This window comes from Neolamprologus multifasciatus, chromosome 7, assembly GCF_963576455.1.
Source record: "Neolamprologus multifasciatus chromosome 7, fNeoMul1.2, whole genome shotgun sequence".
Lineage (NCBI taxonomy): Eukaryota > Metazoa > Chordata > Actinopteri > Cichliformes > Cichlidae > Neolamprologus > Neolamprologus multifasciatus.
The window spans coordinates 52655032-52671653 of record NC_140445.1 but is presented as its reverse complement, the minus strand read 5'-3'; the positions used below and the strand labels follow the sequence as shown (position 1 = coordinate 52671653).

The 16622-nt window shown below is 40.8% G+C and overlaps 2 protein-coding genes across 2 annotated transcripts; both read right to left on the bottom strand.

Moving 5' to 3' along the window:
- Nucleotides 1-107: 107 nt before the first annotated feature.
- Nucleotides 108-4490, bottom strand: gnb5a (guanine nucleotide binding protein (G protein), beta 5a). Its single transcript, XM_085166390.1, is given in 16 exon segments — nt 108-1233; nt 1236-1297; nt 1300-1338; nt 1434-1467; nt 1470-1532; nt 1669-1704; nt 1706-1718; nt 2032-2123; nt 2218-2361; nt 2644-2687; nt 2690-2775; nt 2886-2962; nt 3360-3401; nt 3504-3640; nt 4201-4297; nt 4299-4490. Coding segments are annotated over 16 exon segments (1074 nt in total). The 5' UTR covers nt 4338-4490; the 3' UTR covers nt 108-1164.
- A 639-nt stretch (nt 4491-5129) lies between these two features.
- Nucleotides 5130-16453, bottom strand: myo5c (myosin VC). Its single transcript, XM_085166322.1, has 40 exons — nt 16177-16453; nt 15742-15852; nt 15457-15628; nt 14905-15049; nt 13671-13827; nt 13409-13552; nt 13238-13319; nt 12979-13086; nt 12793-12899; nt 12440-12705; nt 12261-12342; nt 12032-12172; nt 11809-11931; nt 11629-11712; nt 11413-11544; nt 11173-11270; nt 10988-11074; nt 10774-10885; nt 10480-10691; nt 10210-10375; nt 9971-10117; nt 9723-9887; nt 9518-9611; nt 9372-9435; nt 8806-9080; nt 8661-8724; nt 8500-8580; nt 8210-8390; nt 8024-8117; nt 7879-7942; nt 7622-7790; nt 7465-7549; nt 7280-7378; nt 6958-7112; nt 6574-6663; nt 6312-6462; nt 5936-6221; nt 5682-5856; nt 5500-5580; nt 5130-5408 (listed from the first exon to the last, which is right to left on the bottom strand). The coding sequence occupies exons 1-40, from the start codon at nt 16201-16203 to the stop codon at nt 5256-5258; spliced, it is 5229 nt and encodes a 1742-aa protein (XP_085022448.1). The 5' UTR covers nt 16204-16453; the 3' UTR covers nt 5130-5255.
- Nucleotides 16454-16622: the final 169 nt, after the last annotated feature.

Here is a 16622-nt window from a genome sequence, read left to right as displayed (position 1 = left end):
ACTTTATTGGAAACCCTCAACAGTAACAGTGAGATAATAATAATAATAATAATAATAATAATAATAATAATAATAATAATAATAATAATAATAAAGAGACACGTAGGAGCGATATTCAAAACTGATTTTATTATGTTTGTAATAGTTTGATTAACAGTCCCCTGCATATCTGTACACTAAACTACAATAATTACTCTAAATATGAAATTACAACCATTGGACAACTGCATGAAAAGGAGTACATTCAATTATATGTATATATTTTTTTTTTAATTAATTTTTTAAACATATTAGTATTTCAACAGTGGGGTAGCACAAGTTCAGGGTGTCTCTAGTGCACATCGAGTAGTGAGTGGCTTCCACATCTGGAAACGAAAAAAGATGTAATAAACCATGTTTTAAATTACAGGAATGAAAAAAAATAATTCATCTCATGTTTACCTATTAATGTGCTTTCTTTGCATTTGATATTGATACAGTATTATATTGGCAGGTGAGAAGCAGCTGTTGGGTGCACAGGTTGTTTGTTAGATGTACATTTAATATAATTTCCAAAAATAAATATTAATTTGTACCTTTCTCCATAAATCTCATATTATTTCTCATAACTTTTGCCATTCACAGAAAAGCCCACCTGCTCTTTGATGTCTCCACTGAATGAATGTCCTCATTTGTTTAATAAAAAATAATAACAATAAGTAAACATGTATTTTCCTCCATGTGGGATAATTAACAATCACATTATTGTATCACTTCTATCCTAGACTGATGCAAGCCACTACCAATAATATTTTCAGTAATATACTTGTTTCAACTCATAGTTGTAATCATAAGAACTTCTGTGCACCTTTTCTTCCCATCACATTGTAATGCGAGCTAGCCATTTGGTTTATTACTCTTTAAAATATGTAAATCTACCCTGGCCAAAACACTGGAGTATATACAATGCTATTGATGTGCCCTATGTACAATCAAAACTGAGTCTCTATCTCTGTGATTGTACTCTAGCAAACAGAAACATCAGTGTGTCTTCAGTAGGTCTGTCTACTATTTAATCCTTTGTGTCTTGATGCTTAGGCCAGATCTGGAAGGCAAAGAAAATAGGACATTACAAGATATAACCAGACAGAAACCTGGAGTAATCACATGTGCCCAGATCAGATATCATACCCGAAGAGTGTGGTCCCAGGAACCTGTGCAGAAGGCTTGTCCATCAGGGGAAAACCCGCAGGGTGGCTGACACGGTTCTCGTGTCCAAACAGAATAGAGACCCGTGTTCCTTTGAGAACATCCCAACATTAATGGTGTAGTCGTTGTAGCCACCAAACAGTAGCCGGCCTGGGGAAAGAGAGGGCACACCCAAAACGTTTTAACGGCATTATCCTTAAGCTCAGTACAAACAACAGCGAAGGTAAATATTCTATATATCGTACCACTGAGCGAGAAATCAACACTGGGAGACGCCAAATTATGATGCTGTCTTTGGAATAGATAGCCACTTCCCTGTCTGCCCTTAGGTCATACAGGCGGCACTGTAACAAAGGGAAATGTTTTCATTTTTTTTTGGTTTTTTATGGTGCAGTGTAATTATGATTAATTATGTGCAGCACACTGCACATGAAAACTGGCTTCACCAGTCAAAGGTAACATGAAGAAATCAATTCTTACTGTAGCGTCATCCGATCCAGATGCAAAAGCGTCTCCCGCTGGGATAGTATCTGTTAAATACAGACAGCACTAATAAGAAATCAATTTTTAAAAGCTCTTACATGTAAGATTTGAAAACTTCTGACTTATAGCAACTCCTAGTGGTAGCATAAGAAAATGAGACTCCAGATTTTAACATTTTTGTTTGCAAACAAAAATATAGAGGCCATTGCAATAACATACAATATGTTATGATAATGCACACATGATGAGGCCTTTAAAACACCTCCTTTTTTGCGTAATTATAAATAGAAAAATGCGCTCATCTTTACACTTACCTTCTCTACACTTACATTCAGGAGCCATTACAAGGGGGCGACTTACCGTACACTATTTATGTCTGACTCGTGAGTTTCAAAGGACTGAATACACTGCCCTGAACGCATATCCCAGACATTGGCCTTCTTATCACAGCCCTGCCAATGAAAGCAAAGCAGAAAGTGTCAAAAATTTCAGTGTTTAGCCTCTTAAGTAAGCTGTACCGAAAGCTGTGGCAGAAAGTGTCCTCACCCCAGAAACAAACGTGTTTCCGGTTTCAGATGGGGCCAGATCCAGACACAACACGTCTGCAGCGTGTCCATGGAAACTCTGTAACAGCTGCCCACTCTCAACATCCCATAATGCACATGTTCCATCCCCGCTGGACGTCAGGATCTTAAATGCATGCGGCAAGAGAAAAAAAAAAGAAGTCGTTACAGGCTATCATGTAGTTGGAAATGGACTGCCTTTGTAGTGTGACGCCTCATGTGACCAGGAAGTCAAACTTGTAAATTATTAACAAAGTATGGGAGCTCTTTCACTGGAATATAGAAGGAAGTGATATCTGATTGAGAGAAAAATAAAAAGGTAGCTTGCAGCTACTGTCTCCACAGGCATTTCACCCATGATCCTCAGTGGTTTGTGGATGTTTTTAGAGTGTGGTGACAGTTTTCTCACCTGCATATCCGAGTTGGTGAAGCTACAAGCAGACAGGTAGTTGTGTGCATGGCCACTGACTTCTTCTTTGCAGCTAAGTTCTCATTCTTGTCCAAAGACAGAGGATAAACTGAGCATTTATTGTCCAGGCCTCTGCAACAGAGAAGCTACACACTTTACCACAAAAACAAAATACAGAAAAGCAACAAAAGTACAGAAAAATACAACCAGATCTGGATCATCAAGGAGAGTAACGCACTCACCCACAAGCTACAGCGCAGCCAGAGGGGGCATAAGCACAGGCCATCACCCAGGTGCAAGGCATTGTCACAGCATGTTCCTATAAACATCAGAAGACAAGGCTTTTGTGCTCGAGCCGCACAGGGAGAATTCATTATCCATAATCAAAGCAGAACAACTAGCTTTGTTTGTCCCATGTAGAAAACTTTAGAAAACACTTTTACACAATTTGGCGGTCAGTTTTTATCATCTAACTCTGATGTCTCGTTCATAAAAATAGGACAGTTGGATTTACCATCAGCACACAATAGATTTATTGATGCACAAATCCTATGTGTCACTCCTATCTGATCTAAAAAAAATAAAATAAAATCCTATCTAAAGCAAACTTATTATCATCATGGAAATTTATATTATTTTTATTATTATTGATTCAAAAGCGAAAAATACAAATATCTAAGAATATGTCATGATGACCCATGAAAAGTAAATGTTACCTTGTTGGTGGTGAAAGCGTCCCACACAATAACTTTTCCATCCTGCATCAAAAGATAATAAAGGTTTGTACACTTTTAAAACACATGCCACCAACAACAAACTTGCTCTGCAGTCAGCTGGAAACGAGACTAGAGGTTTGTGACCTGTGAGGAGCTGACGATCCTCCTCTTGTCCTTGCACCAGTCCATGCACAGAACTTTATTCCCGTGCCCCTTCAGGGTCCTCCGGGTCTTCATGACAAACTGGCCCAGCCCCTCCACCTTCTCTGCCACCTGATGTACTGCACAAACACACATGTATATTATACATTAAACATGTCCCCACACTAACACTCGTGGCAGCAGCCAGGATTAAACTACAGCAGGCCCATCTACATGGAGGAATATTGAATTAATCTGTCTTTAATCTGCCATGTCTCAGATAGCCCGAATCACATAAAATATTCATCAGAAATGACCTGTGCTTGATTTTCACGTTTTTATTTCACACTCTTGCTTTAATTGTCATATTGTTCAGATATTATGAGTAAAATATGAGTAAAAATAAATCAATAAATAAAAAGAAAGAAAGAAAAGGAAAACAGTCCATGGAGGAAACATGGATGAAAGTATTAGGCTATGAAATGGGGAGGCAAACCCCCCGTCTCTTGTCAAATCGGTGACATCGGCGCCGATCGGATCGATAATCTGCTCCGCCAAATCCCCCATCTCCGGTAACACCGGCGATCTTTGACTTCTGGCGGAGAAACGTGAGGCTATGAGAGACGCTCGCTGTTATCCGTCCCGTCACAGGGTAAACGCAGAAATGAATCAGGGCCTCTCCATTTTTTTTAGCACTCACGCTCGACATCGTGCAGCTTCGCTCTTTCCTCCTCCAGCTTCGACTTCAGCGTCTCCGACTCCGTTTTGAGGTGAGCCAGAGTCTCGTTCAGCGGTACCTTCCTGTGTCGCCATTTCAGGGGTTGGAGGGGATCTCATATATTTCCTTTGAGCAGGAAGCGATCGGCAGCGAAAAGGCTTAGAGCAGAGCTAACAGCTGATGCTGCTGTCATGACGTCAGAGGGTGAAGATGCTCCTCCAGTTTCCAGGGGAGGAGGATCCTGCATCCCGGTGATGCTGCCGCACACACACACACACACACAGGATGCATCCCCCAAGCAACACTATACTCAGATTAATAATGCATTTTTTCACACTGCCCACATGAAGAGAAGGGACAAGCTCGTTTGCCTGAAAGGCATTAATGTGGCAGAGGGAGAGGGAGAGAGGGCTTTCTGGCATTTTAATATGCTGAAATGGAGCAAAGATGTTTTCATTTTAACCAAAAAAGAATTACTGAGAAAACAAGTAATATTGTTTGTTAAAGTAATTTTATTCTTCTTCATTTTTTTTAATGAGCTGTTATGAGTTGGTGATTTGGCATGCTATTTTATTAATTCATATTACTTCATTTTCACATCTTACATCCTCTGATTCAACTACAGGACACACATATGAAAAAAAAAATACACAGTCAGCATTTAATTAAGTCGTATTATAGCCTTGCTGTATTTTAACCTGAGTATATGATAGTATAAAATAGGTTTGCATTGGTATAGCTTTAATCCAAGATAATGCCTTTATTCATTTATTTAGCATGTTATTGCAATTTAAATAAAAATATACACACACACACACACACACACATATTATATACAGTACACAAGAATAAAATATCATTGCTATGTTGTGTTTGGTCAAAATGTTGCAATGTTATTCAGTTGTTCTTTGTTTAAAAATGTGCTGTACAGGGTTTTAATGAAAGTGCTTAAATATTTCTATCTACAATCTAGTGCAACTTTAAACAAACTGACCAAGACTCAGTATAAGGAGTAAAAATGTCAAAGGATCTGTGTGTCAGATCCTGTTGAGGAAGTCGAGATGAAGGCTGTTCGGGACCTGCAGCAGCTCCAGAGCCTGTGTGGACGTGCAGAAAGGAAACGTGACCTGGAAACGATAATCTGCGTCCAGCATCAGCTGTGCGGAGCCTTCGTGGTCTTGGAGCAAAGACTGGAATGAGAAATATATTGACAGCTTAGTCAACTGTATTTTTTTTTGGCTAGGAGGGTTTTTATATTTGAAAGTGAACAGCTGGGCTCACCTGAACTTTGCGGACAAACGATGATGTCACTCTTTTTTCAAAATCGTCAATGGGTGTGTACGAGTTCAAAATTTTGACAATCTATAAATTTTAATGTCAGGTTGGAGTTTAGTGCGAGATTTAAAAATGAAAAAAACAAAACAAAACACCAAAACCACATTTTAAACAACAGATGGAAGTACCTGAACGGGGCTGAGTTCAGAGCATTTTTCAATGATCTCCTTGGCGTCATCAACAGTGGATTTGTTGACTTGCAGTAACCACGCAGTTTGAGCCAGTGGCTTCAAAGTATCCATAGCATTCACATTTTGAAGTTCCTTCTCTTTCAGCCACTCTTCTAGATAACTGATGTTGCATCTGAAAAGAGAAAGCAGCTGTTAAACTAAACTCTCTTTGAGTTTTGTTCAAAGCACATACCTGATCTGCGAGCACAGACCTGATCTGCATCCCCTTCCTGCAGGAGCACATGTCCTTGCGGAGCATGATGTTGTTAAGAGTGATCGCAGCCACGAGGTAGAACAGCTGTTTGATCACTTGTTTGATGAGGCCCTGGTCCAGACCATGGTGGTTCATGGTGGAGTGGAAGACAGTTAGATGCTGGAGGATGGAGGAGATGGTGTAGGTCTCTGATTCCTCATAGAAGCTGTTGGAACGCTTCCTGAAGCCCGTCGGCTTCATGCTAGAAATCCCCTGTAGACTCTCGTGCTCCAGCATGCCGGGTACTAAGAAAGTGTAGAAGTAGGGTTTAGCTTACTCATAAAAGTCATAGTAAGGATTTTTTTTGCAAAATATTACATTTGAAAAAACATTACCAATAGTGGGAGTAAGAGTCTTTTGCATGACTGAGATAAACCGATGATAGATTTGGATGGCCAGATCGCTGAGAATCTGTCTGTGTTCCGACAAATCGAAATTCTGCAAGCAGTTTTTTTTCTGGCGAGGTGTACTTTGCTTCAGGAACTCCTTTTGTTAACAGGATGGAAAACAAGAGCATTTTAATATGTATATGATATTATCAACAGACCGAAATGAAACAGTAACTACTGAATTTTTTAAAAAAAAGTAAATTTGTACTTCCTCCCCGCTGTACTGCTTCAGACAGTTGAGGAGCTGGTGGGTGTTTGAGAGCCAGAAGGACAGGAACTCTAAATCTTTTTGATGACTCTAAAACAGGAAAATGTTCTTTACATTATTAGATATAAACAATACCTCAAAATACATCAATCCCTTCACTAGTCTATCCATATATATCCAGGGGAACAGAGAGGTGTTCCCAGGCCAGCCAAGAGATATAATCTCTGCAGCATGTCCTGGGTCTACCCCACCTCCTCCTGCTAGGACTTGTTTCTCAGCTAGCTTAACCCCACCTATCTGGGGTGCAAAACCCCAAACGAGAATCTTGAGCTCAAGAGTTTTACTTACTGGTTAAACAAGGGTTACAAAAATAGTTAACCTTACCATGATGACTTTCTTGACTCCAACAATGATTGCATTCATAAGGGACTTGAGTTTTGCCTCATCGTTCAGGTAGTCCACATGGCGGATGCACATGAAGAGGATGTAAGCTGGCAGGGTCGGGATCATGTTGACCGCCACGCCTTTGAGTTTCAGATCTGCGAGGAAATTGGGACAAATTTGTCAGAGAATATGGTTTATCCATTCATCCGAGTTTTAATACCCTCACTCCTGCTCACATCCATGGATCAAATAGCTTATATGATTATTAAATAAAAGGCAGGTAACATGGGCATATTGCAGACATAGTGCAGGGGAAGAATACCCAGAATGATGTTTTCAATGAGCCTTGGTTCATCCTCTCTCTTGTACTCCAACATGCCAAGGTAATCTTTGGGAAGGGTGGATGCAGTTTTTTGCCTCGCTGTTTGAGAAACAATAAATGTGATGAAAAAGTTGAGATAGCTTGTATGGACTCAATTTCTTTGTTTACAGGAGCTCCGGTGCTACCTCTCTGTGACGTTTTGAGGCTCTTAACTTGAGTCTGAAGTTTCTTTATTAATCTGTCTTTCTGGTCGAGCAGCTCGTCAAAGTCCTGAATTAAAAGTGGAATCAGTTATTGGTTTAGTCTCACTGTAACCTTCTACCCTTCGTACGCTCAACGCACCATGTTCTCAGCAGTTAACCGTGAAGTCTCCTCTCTGAGTTTGCTTTTGACCTCATTCTCCATCAGCTGCTGTCTCTTCAAGTGATCATTCTCCTCTTCCAGCTCCTCTACTCTGCCTTGAAGCGCTCTCTTCTCCCCCTCCAGCTCTTCAGCTTTCTCCTCAAAGTACCTAAAAAAAACATCCAAAATCAGGATGAACCAGATATGACCATCACTACTTTAATCAAGAAAGACATCACTACCTCTGAGTAATTTACCTCCGTTGTGAGCTCTCTTCTGTAATCTTCTTTTGAAGATTGTGAGTGATCTCTTTGGTTTTTTCTGTTGAATGACATAAAAACAAAAGAGCAAGTTAAAACAGTAATCTGCTTCACTGCGAGACTCCTGAACAAAAGAGTGTACCTGTTAATTCTCTTTTCTGCTCCTCGACAAGGCCTTCAAGCTCTTGTTTCTGTCTCTGCAGCTCTGAAACCCGCAGCTTCAGCTCCGGGATCACCTGCGAATGAAATTAAAGCAGACGTCACAGTTACATTCTGAAGCTCGCCCCTTTAACCCGTGACATATTGAATAAAACGTGCAATGACATACTGAGTTTTCACTGCTGAGTCTGGACACTTCTTGGCAAATATTTTCATTGACATTGCTTTTCTCCTGGAACAGGTTTTGCAGCTTGCTGTTCTCATTCTCAAGGTGGTCCACTTTCAATTTCAAGCCCTCTACTTGAGTCTCATAGCTTTCCTTCTGCTCCCTCTGGTGGTTTTCTAGAATCCTGCCAACAAATGTGAGACGTTTAACAAATTCAAGTACAGACACCCAGAAGGAAAGGTGCACGTTTCTGTTAATAAGAAAGTGGTTTTCTATGGTTGAAAAATAAAGACCTGATGGCTTTTTGTAGGCCTTCAAAGGCTGACAGCAAATCTTCAACTTCATAAATCTTCTCTGATTCGTCAGAAGTCATCCTTTGGAGAAACAATGTGTCAGGTTAAATGACTAATAGAGATGAAGTGAGGAAACACAGTGCTCAAAATATCTGGATTACCCCAGTAGAACTTCCTCTTCAACAACACCTCCAAGAAGCTGCCTTGCGATCTCACTCACTTTACCTGCAGAAAACATTCAAGGCTCATCAACAAAAGACTTTACACAAAGGAGATTGTTTTTTTTACATAAAATTCTATACACACCTCTTGCTTGTTCTGACTGCTGCTTCATCTTTCTCTCCATGTTATTTCTCTGATTTTGCAGGTTGTTCAGATCTCTGCGTAGCTCGGGAATTAGTTTGACATGCTTGGTGAGCTGGATGACCTGCTCCTGCAGGTCTGAGTTTGCCTGCGCCCCCTCTTCTAACCTTCTCTGCAGGATGACTCGTTCTTCTTTCAGCCTTTTTATCTCCTCTTTCAGAGTTGCCACCTCGGCCTCGTGGTCCTGTCTCTGAATTTCAATGTTGTTTTCTGCGATCCTTCAGAGAAGAAAAAGCTATCTGATTAAACCAAAGAAGCTGGGAAAATATTAGCTTAAATATTTGCTCAACCATGCTGTACACCAGGAGTGTTGTTCTTTTTCCTTCACACTGACCCCAAAGTGTTTGCTCATAAGGGGAGCTATATAAACAAAATTGAATTGAATTGAATTCTGCAATTGTTATACTGGTCCCACCGCTTGAGATCAAACTGGGCTGTGTGTTGTACATAAACTAAAAGGAGTTGGAACCCCAGCTGTAGATGATAAATCTCACTTTTTAAATACTTACTTTCTAAGCCTTGCTTCATTTTCTTTTTCTTCCAGAAGGTTCCTCTTTACTTGATCAAAGGTCTCTGAAAGATTGTGAGGCCGGTCACAAATGCGACGCAAACGCAGTCACTGTGGTGTTTATACAGAAATCTCAACTCTTATTACCTTTGGCGTCTTTGGTAGAAGCTTCAAATGTTTTCTCCAACTTCTCCTTCTCAAGGTTGAGAACTTCTACGTCCTTTTGAAGTTGTGCGATTATCTAGGCAAGAAAAACAGGTTTTCCTAAAGGATCTCAAACAGAGCGCTTCCTCTGCAAACAAAAATGCAGCAAAGACACAAACAGACTTCAGGCATCAACTTCAATACTAACCAAACTGGCATCTTCTTTAGCTTTCTTCTCTCGTTTCTCTAAAGAAGCCTTCTGGTTGGTTGATTTTTCCAGCTGTGCCTCCAGACCCTGAAGCTTTTCCATAGTTTGGGAGTGTGAGTTTGCCAAGCTTGTCAACCTTTCCAATAATCCACGATTCTCTTTGTTCTGTCAGGGAACACATTAAATTATATTATCTGCAAAAAACAAAAAGAAAATCACAGCTAAAATTTGTCTCGAAGCACCGTTACCTGCTCTTCAATCTTCTTTCTGAGCTGCTGCACCCGGTAGGAGAGCTGGACATTAAGCACGAGCCGACGCATGGTCTGAAATCGCCGTCGTGCCAGCCACGCTCTGGCATACTTCTGGATAACCAGCGCTTTGTGTTCTTCTATCATCTGAGGTTTACATAAATCAGGAGGTTACATTCAATTTGTCAACAATATTTATTTTAGTGATGAAAATGATTTGTAAACTCCCTGTTACAGACCTTCTTGTATCGTTTACGAGCAATCCAACCTCGTGTGAAGGCCTGGATGGTGATGGTTGCCAGACGCACTACCTGGTAGACCTGCCTCAGGCGGTAGCCTCTCCAGTGTCTCTGTATCACCAATGCTGCCCAGCCCTGCTTCAGTGTCGCAGCAGTCACTGTTTTACTGAAGGTTTACGAACAAAATAAGTGTATATTCATTTTATAATCTTAAGAGGAATCTTTACAGGATGCAGGTCAACAAAACTCAAACAAGTGAACGGTTCTAACCGGATTGTCCTCTTTCCACGGACATACTGCTGGAGAATGATGACGGCCTTTCTTAGGGCCAGGTACTTCCTCCTCTGGCTCCATCCACGAGCATGTTTCTGGATGGTCACACAGGCTCCTCGAAGTCGGTCCAGACGCAGCTTCTCGAGGTAAGCTACCTGGCCAGCTCTGAAGAAGATCTTCGTCCGGCCAAACTTATACTGGTTAGAGTCCTGGGGAGCAAGCCATGAGGACAAAGTGACGCACGGCCATGAATGACACTTACATTAGTGAGTGCCATATGATACAACATACGTGAATCAACCTCTGCAGCACATTCTTGCAAGTCTGTTTCTTGTCATTGAGGTCTGCCTCCACGTGTGACATTAGGATACTGTATCTGCTGTAAAACTCAATGTATGTCCACCTACAAACAAAAACCATGCCAACACTCAACATGATGACATGGAGCTGAACATGCTATAAGTTATAATTACGCTGCATGAACATATATGATATATAAAGTCACCTGGATGGGTAGCTCTGTGCACTGATACGAATAGTTTCAAGGACTCCGCAGGCTCGCAGCTGCTGCACTACCCTCCTGGAGTCAAACCTAAAAACATGAGAAAACACCAAAAACAGAAACATGAGCAAGCGCTTCAGTGACGCAAGAGAGAAACATCTGAATTAAAGATTCACTAGTAATCATACTCAAATGGGAGCTTTTCATCGTTAGGCTTAATGCAGCGCACGTAGTGAGGCGTGGTCGCATTCAGTGTTTCCATGAGTAAGGAGAGGGAGCTGCGAAACTGCATTCAACAACATCGTTCAAGCGACAGAAAAGAAATAGAAATTCAGCCGGTTGGATAGGAAACAATACAGTATGTGAACTTCAGTGAGAATGTGAGTTCAGCCTACAGCAAAGCAGAGAAACAGAGCAAACATTAGCACCTTATCTCCCACTGAGGTTCTCAGGTGTTTATTGGCTGGTTTCACTGAAGGCCTGGCGGGCTTCACTTTGACACTCTTACCGATCGCAGCGTTCTTCTCCTCCTCTTGGAAAAAGTTGGCCAGAAAAGGTAACTGATAACATTTGCAAATAAGAGGAATGTGTTAAAAGGAGGAAAAGCAAACATAAAGTGAACATACATGAAGGCTTTTGATTACCTTACTAGACCTCATCATGTCCACGAGTTCTTCATAGAGAGCATCTCTGTTCTTCTCGAGAAAACCTCTGCACTGATATTCCACCTGTAGAAATACGTATATAAGAAAACAGTTTATAAAGTTTATAACAGCAGGGAATTTTTTGCTATATTGTGCAGACGCCAGGTGATTAGACTCCACCTTGTCTGCAAAGTGCTGAATCACAAAGGCCTCATTTGATAACCTGGGCTTCTCAAACATAGGGCTGGCTTGTAGGTAGTTATAAAGCTTTTGCAACCAGCTCTGATCGGTGCCTTGAGGGAACTGGGAAGCAGAAAGACGTAAAACAAAAGATGCTGACAATCAAGTCAAAATGCAATTTGTGACTGATGACACCAAGATCATATTATTAATCAGATCTTACTAAACATTCTTCATCGAGCAAGTCAAGGATCCCCATCTTTGCTTCAATCAGATCGATGACAGGTTGATTGTCATAGAAATCTATCAGCGTCCACGGGATGTCCTCTTTCATGTACTCCTCTTGCTCCAGCTTGAATACATGCTGAAAAGACCCAAGAGAATAAACGTGTAAGCTGGTAAAGAGGTGCGTGTGGTAATTAGCAGTGAATGTGGAAGAAGGTATTGCTGACCAGGTTAAACTGCTGTTGAAGCTTTTCGTTTGCATAGTTGATGCAAAACTGTTCAAAGCTGTTGATGTCAAATGTTTCAAAACTGAAGGAAAAAAAACAGAATGCACATTTAAAAAGGGCAGCAAAAGAAAGCTGCACACATATTAAAAAAAAAAAAAAAAGAGTTGCGCTTGCATTACCCATAAATGTCCAGAACACCAATGAAAGCATGTTGCTTTCCTGGCACCTGTAGTGCTGTGTTTATCCTGTTTATAATGCAGTCAAACAGATGGGCATAGATATGCTTAGCTAGAGCGTCTCTGGCATTTACTGCCCGATCTTTGGGGACCGGCTTCACAACCGTTTCGGCTACCAGAACGATCCTCCGATGGCACAGCCAGCGTACGAGCCCCTCTGCGCTCACCCCCAGCAGCTCGCAGAAGACAGCCAGGTGTGGATCACTGGGCTGAAAGATATACAAATCAAGCTTTGTACTTAACCTGGTGAATGATTCAAGATCGGTCGCACACACAAGTTATGAACAGCTACTCACGGGAACTGATGATTTGTCATCGCCTATGTTTTTAATCTCCACATTACCCAAATGCAGAATGGCTGCCAGAACTTTAAACACATCTGACTGAAAGTCCTCCTTCAATCCTGGAGAAAAGACGTTAAAGCTAAGATAAAACTTTAAAATCATAAAGGGAGGTTTCAGTCATGCTGAGGCAACCTTTACCCAGAAGTGAGAAGGTCTGTCGAGTCTCTTCCAAGTCCTTCTTGTCGTTCACACCTTCAATGGTTATGTCACCACCCATGCAGGTGTAGTTGAACTTGTCCGCACTCTCTGCAGATGAAAGATTATATCACTGATGCTGCTTATAATAAACTACTGCAAGACTTAGTTGTGTTTTCTGGGTGAGTTAGTTAAAATTGTAATAAAACAGCAGCAGTTAAGTGTCACAGATCCACAGTAAACCCTCAGTGCAAACACTTACGTAGTCTCAGGTTCTTAAACACTGGTGAGTCTGCACAGGAACAAATCTGGTAAAATATGTGGTAATTACGCTCATTTTCTGCCTGAAACAAAAACAGAACAAAAGATTCGTATTATGGATTAAACACAGTAACGAAACCTGAAAGAATCCTGATCTCACAATCATGCATACCTGAAAGACCACTCTGGATTTCTCTAACAGGTAGGTCCTCATGTTTGCTCCGATGATCCGGTACTTCCTGTCAAAGCTGATCTCTGTGTATTTCCCAAAACGGCTGCTGTTGTCATTCCTAGTGGTCTTTGCATTTCCTATTGCCTTAAGAGGAAATGAATTATAAGAACTATTTATAAGATTTTTTTTGTGTATGAATAAATATGTGAACATTTTTGCCTGTTTAGTTCAACAGCTATTTTGTGTAGTCTCGAGATCGTACCTCTGTTACTGGATTGGATGCCAGGACTTTGTCTTCAACTCGTGTCTTATTTGCAGATTTGCTCACAACAGCAAAGTACCTCATAGCGTATCGAGCAGACACCGTTTTACCAGCTCCAGATTCACCGCTGACTATGATAGACTGGTTCTTGTGGTTTCTGAGAAAGAAAAGGGGGATATAAACAATGTACGCACCACTGTGTCTTGAAGCATTACTTGGGACTTACTTGGGCAGTTATTGACTAGATTAACTTTAATTTTAATGATCACCAGGACATAAACACGTGCACGCATAGCACACAACCATACAGTTGTGGTCAGATGATGTCATGGCAATTTGGGCTCTTTAATTATTTCTTTGGACTTTTCTTTTTCCAGGGTGGAATGTTTATGTTTAATGAGTTTAAAAAACAAACAAAAAAACAACAACAATAATTAGGCGCATTTTGAAGTGTGTTTGGCTTTTCTCTAACCCCCACAGGGTCAAATAGATATACATACACTCACTCAAATCTAATAAGTGGGGCTGAAAGTTGTACATTGTTTATTATCTTAACAAGGCCAAGGTCTGTTAACTTCTCGTTAGTGATCATGATTGCCTACAACTGTCAGTTTCCCTTTTCCAGCATAAAAAGGATTTGCCTGACAGCACTTATTGGACTGACTAATACTCAGAACAATGGGAGACTCCAATGAACTCAGTGATCTGCAGATTCCAAGAGCATCAGTTCAAATAACTGTACATAAGTACAAGTTATTTAGATGTTTAGGGGCGATCGTGGCTCAAGAGTTGGGAGTTCGCCTTGTAATCGAGCCCCGGCTTGGTCAGTCTCGGTCGTTGTGTCCTTGGGCAAGACACTTCACCCGTTGCCTACTGGTGGTGGTCAGAGGGCCCGGTGGCGCCAGTGTCCGGCAGCCTCACCTCTGTCAGTGCGCCCCAGGGTGGCTGTGGCTACAATGTAGCTTGCCATCACCAGTGTGTGAATGTGTGTGTGAATGGGTGGATGACTGGTTGTGTTAAGCGCTTTGGGGTCCTTACGGACTAGAAAAGCGCTATACAAATACAGGCCATTTAACACTTTCTTGGTGACCAAGAAAGTTTGCGCCATGCATATGTTAGTCCTTTTAAATCTGCAGACTCATGCTCACTGCCTCCAATCTGCATACAGTCATCAGTTCTCGCTGATGTAAAACTACTATAAAACTTAAATGAGGCAATCTCAACTTTTATTTACCTTGCCATCTGTTTGTAAGCCTCCTCTGCCACTGCAAATATATGAGGGTCCATGTCTCCCATGTTCTGTCCTGAGTAGGCATGAATGATTGCATCTCCATAGATAGGAAGCTGCTTATAGGGATTTAGAGCCACCAATATAATACCTGTAATGAGGGAACAACACAGACTGAGCAAGAAACTTAACCTGCTAACACCTCAGTACTCAGTTACACAAATGGGTGACAAATTAACAAAAACGAAAAAAACAACAACAGCATAAAGTGTTTTAGTAAGGTGTTGGCTCACTATGTTGGCCAAAAATCTCTGATGACTCTTAAAGCCATAATTTGTGAGTCATTATTTGTATACTTATCATGTTATTCAGTGATTCATCGTGGCTGCATCAGCTGCATCAGTATCCTGTTTGTGATCACTTGGAGCAACGTCGTATGAATTTACAGTAAAAATGCATTACAGAGCCACAGGACCACCTCATCGTAAGGGTCAAGCATGAGAGGTTTTCCTTTAATTTATCACCCATTTGTCAGTTTAAGGCTTCTTGCAGCTGTACCACAGTATGTATAGATGATTCTGGACTCCACAAATCGCACTTTGAGATTGTGCAGGACTGCAGGTTCATGCAAGTAACTCAGAGCTGTCAGGTCATTCTCCCCCACCAAGATGTCTGGATTTCGGAGAGGAGGGAGTTGTGGTTTAGACGGGTCAACAGTGTAGCAGTACTCCTGTCCAGTGATAGGTGATGTAGGAGAATCAGGTCAGCTGGTGCTTCTCACCATTATAAATGTAATACAGTCATATATTGAGGGCATTATTAGTCACTTTCCATTTTACTTACAGAGCCATCCTCCAGAAGCAATTCAAGAACTTTATCTCCTGAATGGAAATCTTTTACAATCTCTGCCGATTTCCACACATGTTCTTCATCTGATAGCCACACTCTGTTGTACTAAAATGATTAAAAAAGTGACAAATAGTTATTTCAGTTATTAATGCCATGGCTTACTGTACAAGTGACTAAAACCAATACATGCAAGAGAAAATCCACCCAACAGGAACCAATTCTCCATCATATATGCTACCTCATAATATTATACTATAAAAAAGATGTAGCTAAGTGTTTCGCCTTTAAATTCCTGTGGATCTGTTTGCTTTACAACCTTTCAGAGCGCTGACAAAGTTTCCATATGCGTCTGTAAACTTGCAACCTCTAGACTGTATGGAAACATGATCTTACGTGTATTTTAAAAGATTAGGCTCGTTTCCCTCTTACCTTGGTGTACAGTTCCAGCACAGCCATGTTTGTGCATTATTTTAGTAACTTTTTTTGTCCGTGTGTTTATCACTTGCTGTTTCACCGCTTTCCAGGTTACCAACACATTTCCTCCCCGCCCCACACAAATATTCCGGAATAATCTGTCAAGTTAGATTACAAACTCCCGATGATCTTTTTCAAAATAAGAGTCACCCTAAGGCATTTTTTGAAATACACTTTCTACATCATTACAGACGTTACGTCATCTATTTGTGTTAATTTATTCGTCTGCACTGTTTTGTGTCATTCAAAGCAATTAAATTGTACTTATTATAAATGTACTTTTTTTAAATTGTTGGTAGCCTGTTACTGTCCATTTTGAAAGAATCAAAAGATTAAAAGGGTGAAAAGCAATTCTGCTGTACAGATCAATTTTTACATTTTACTTGAAGCTCTTTCCCTGG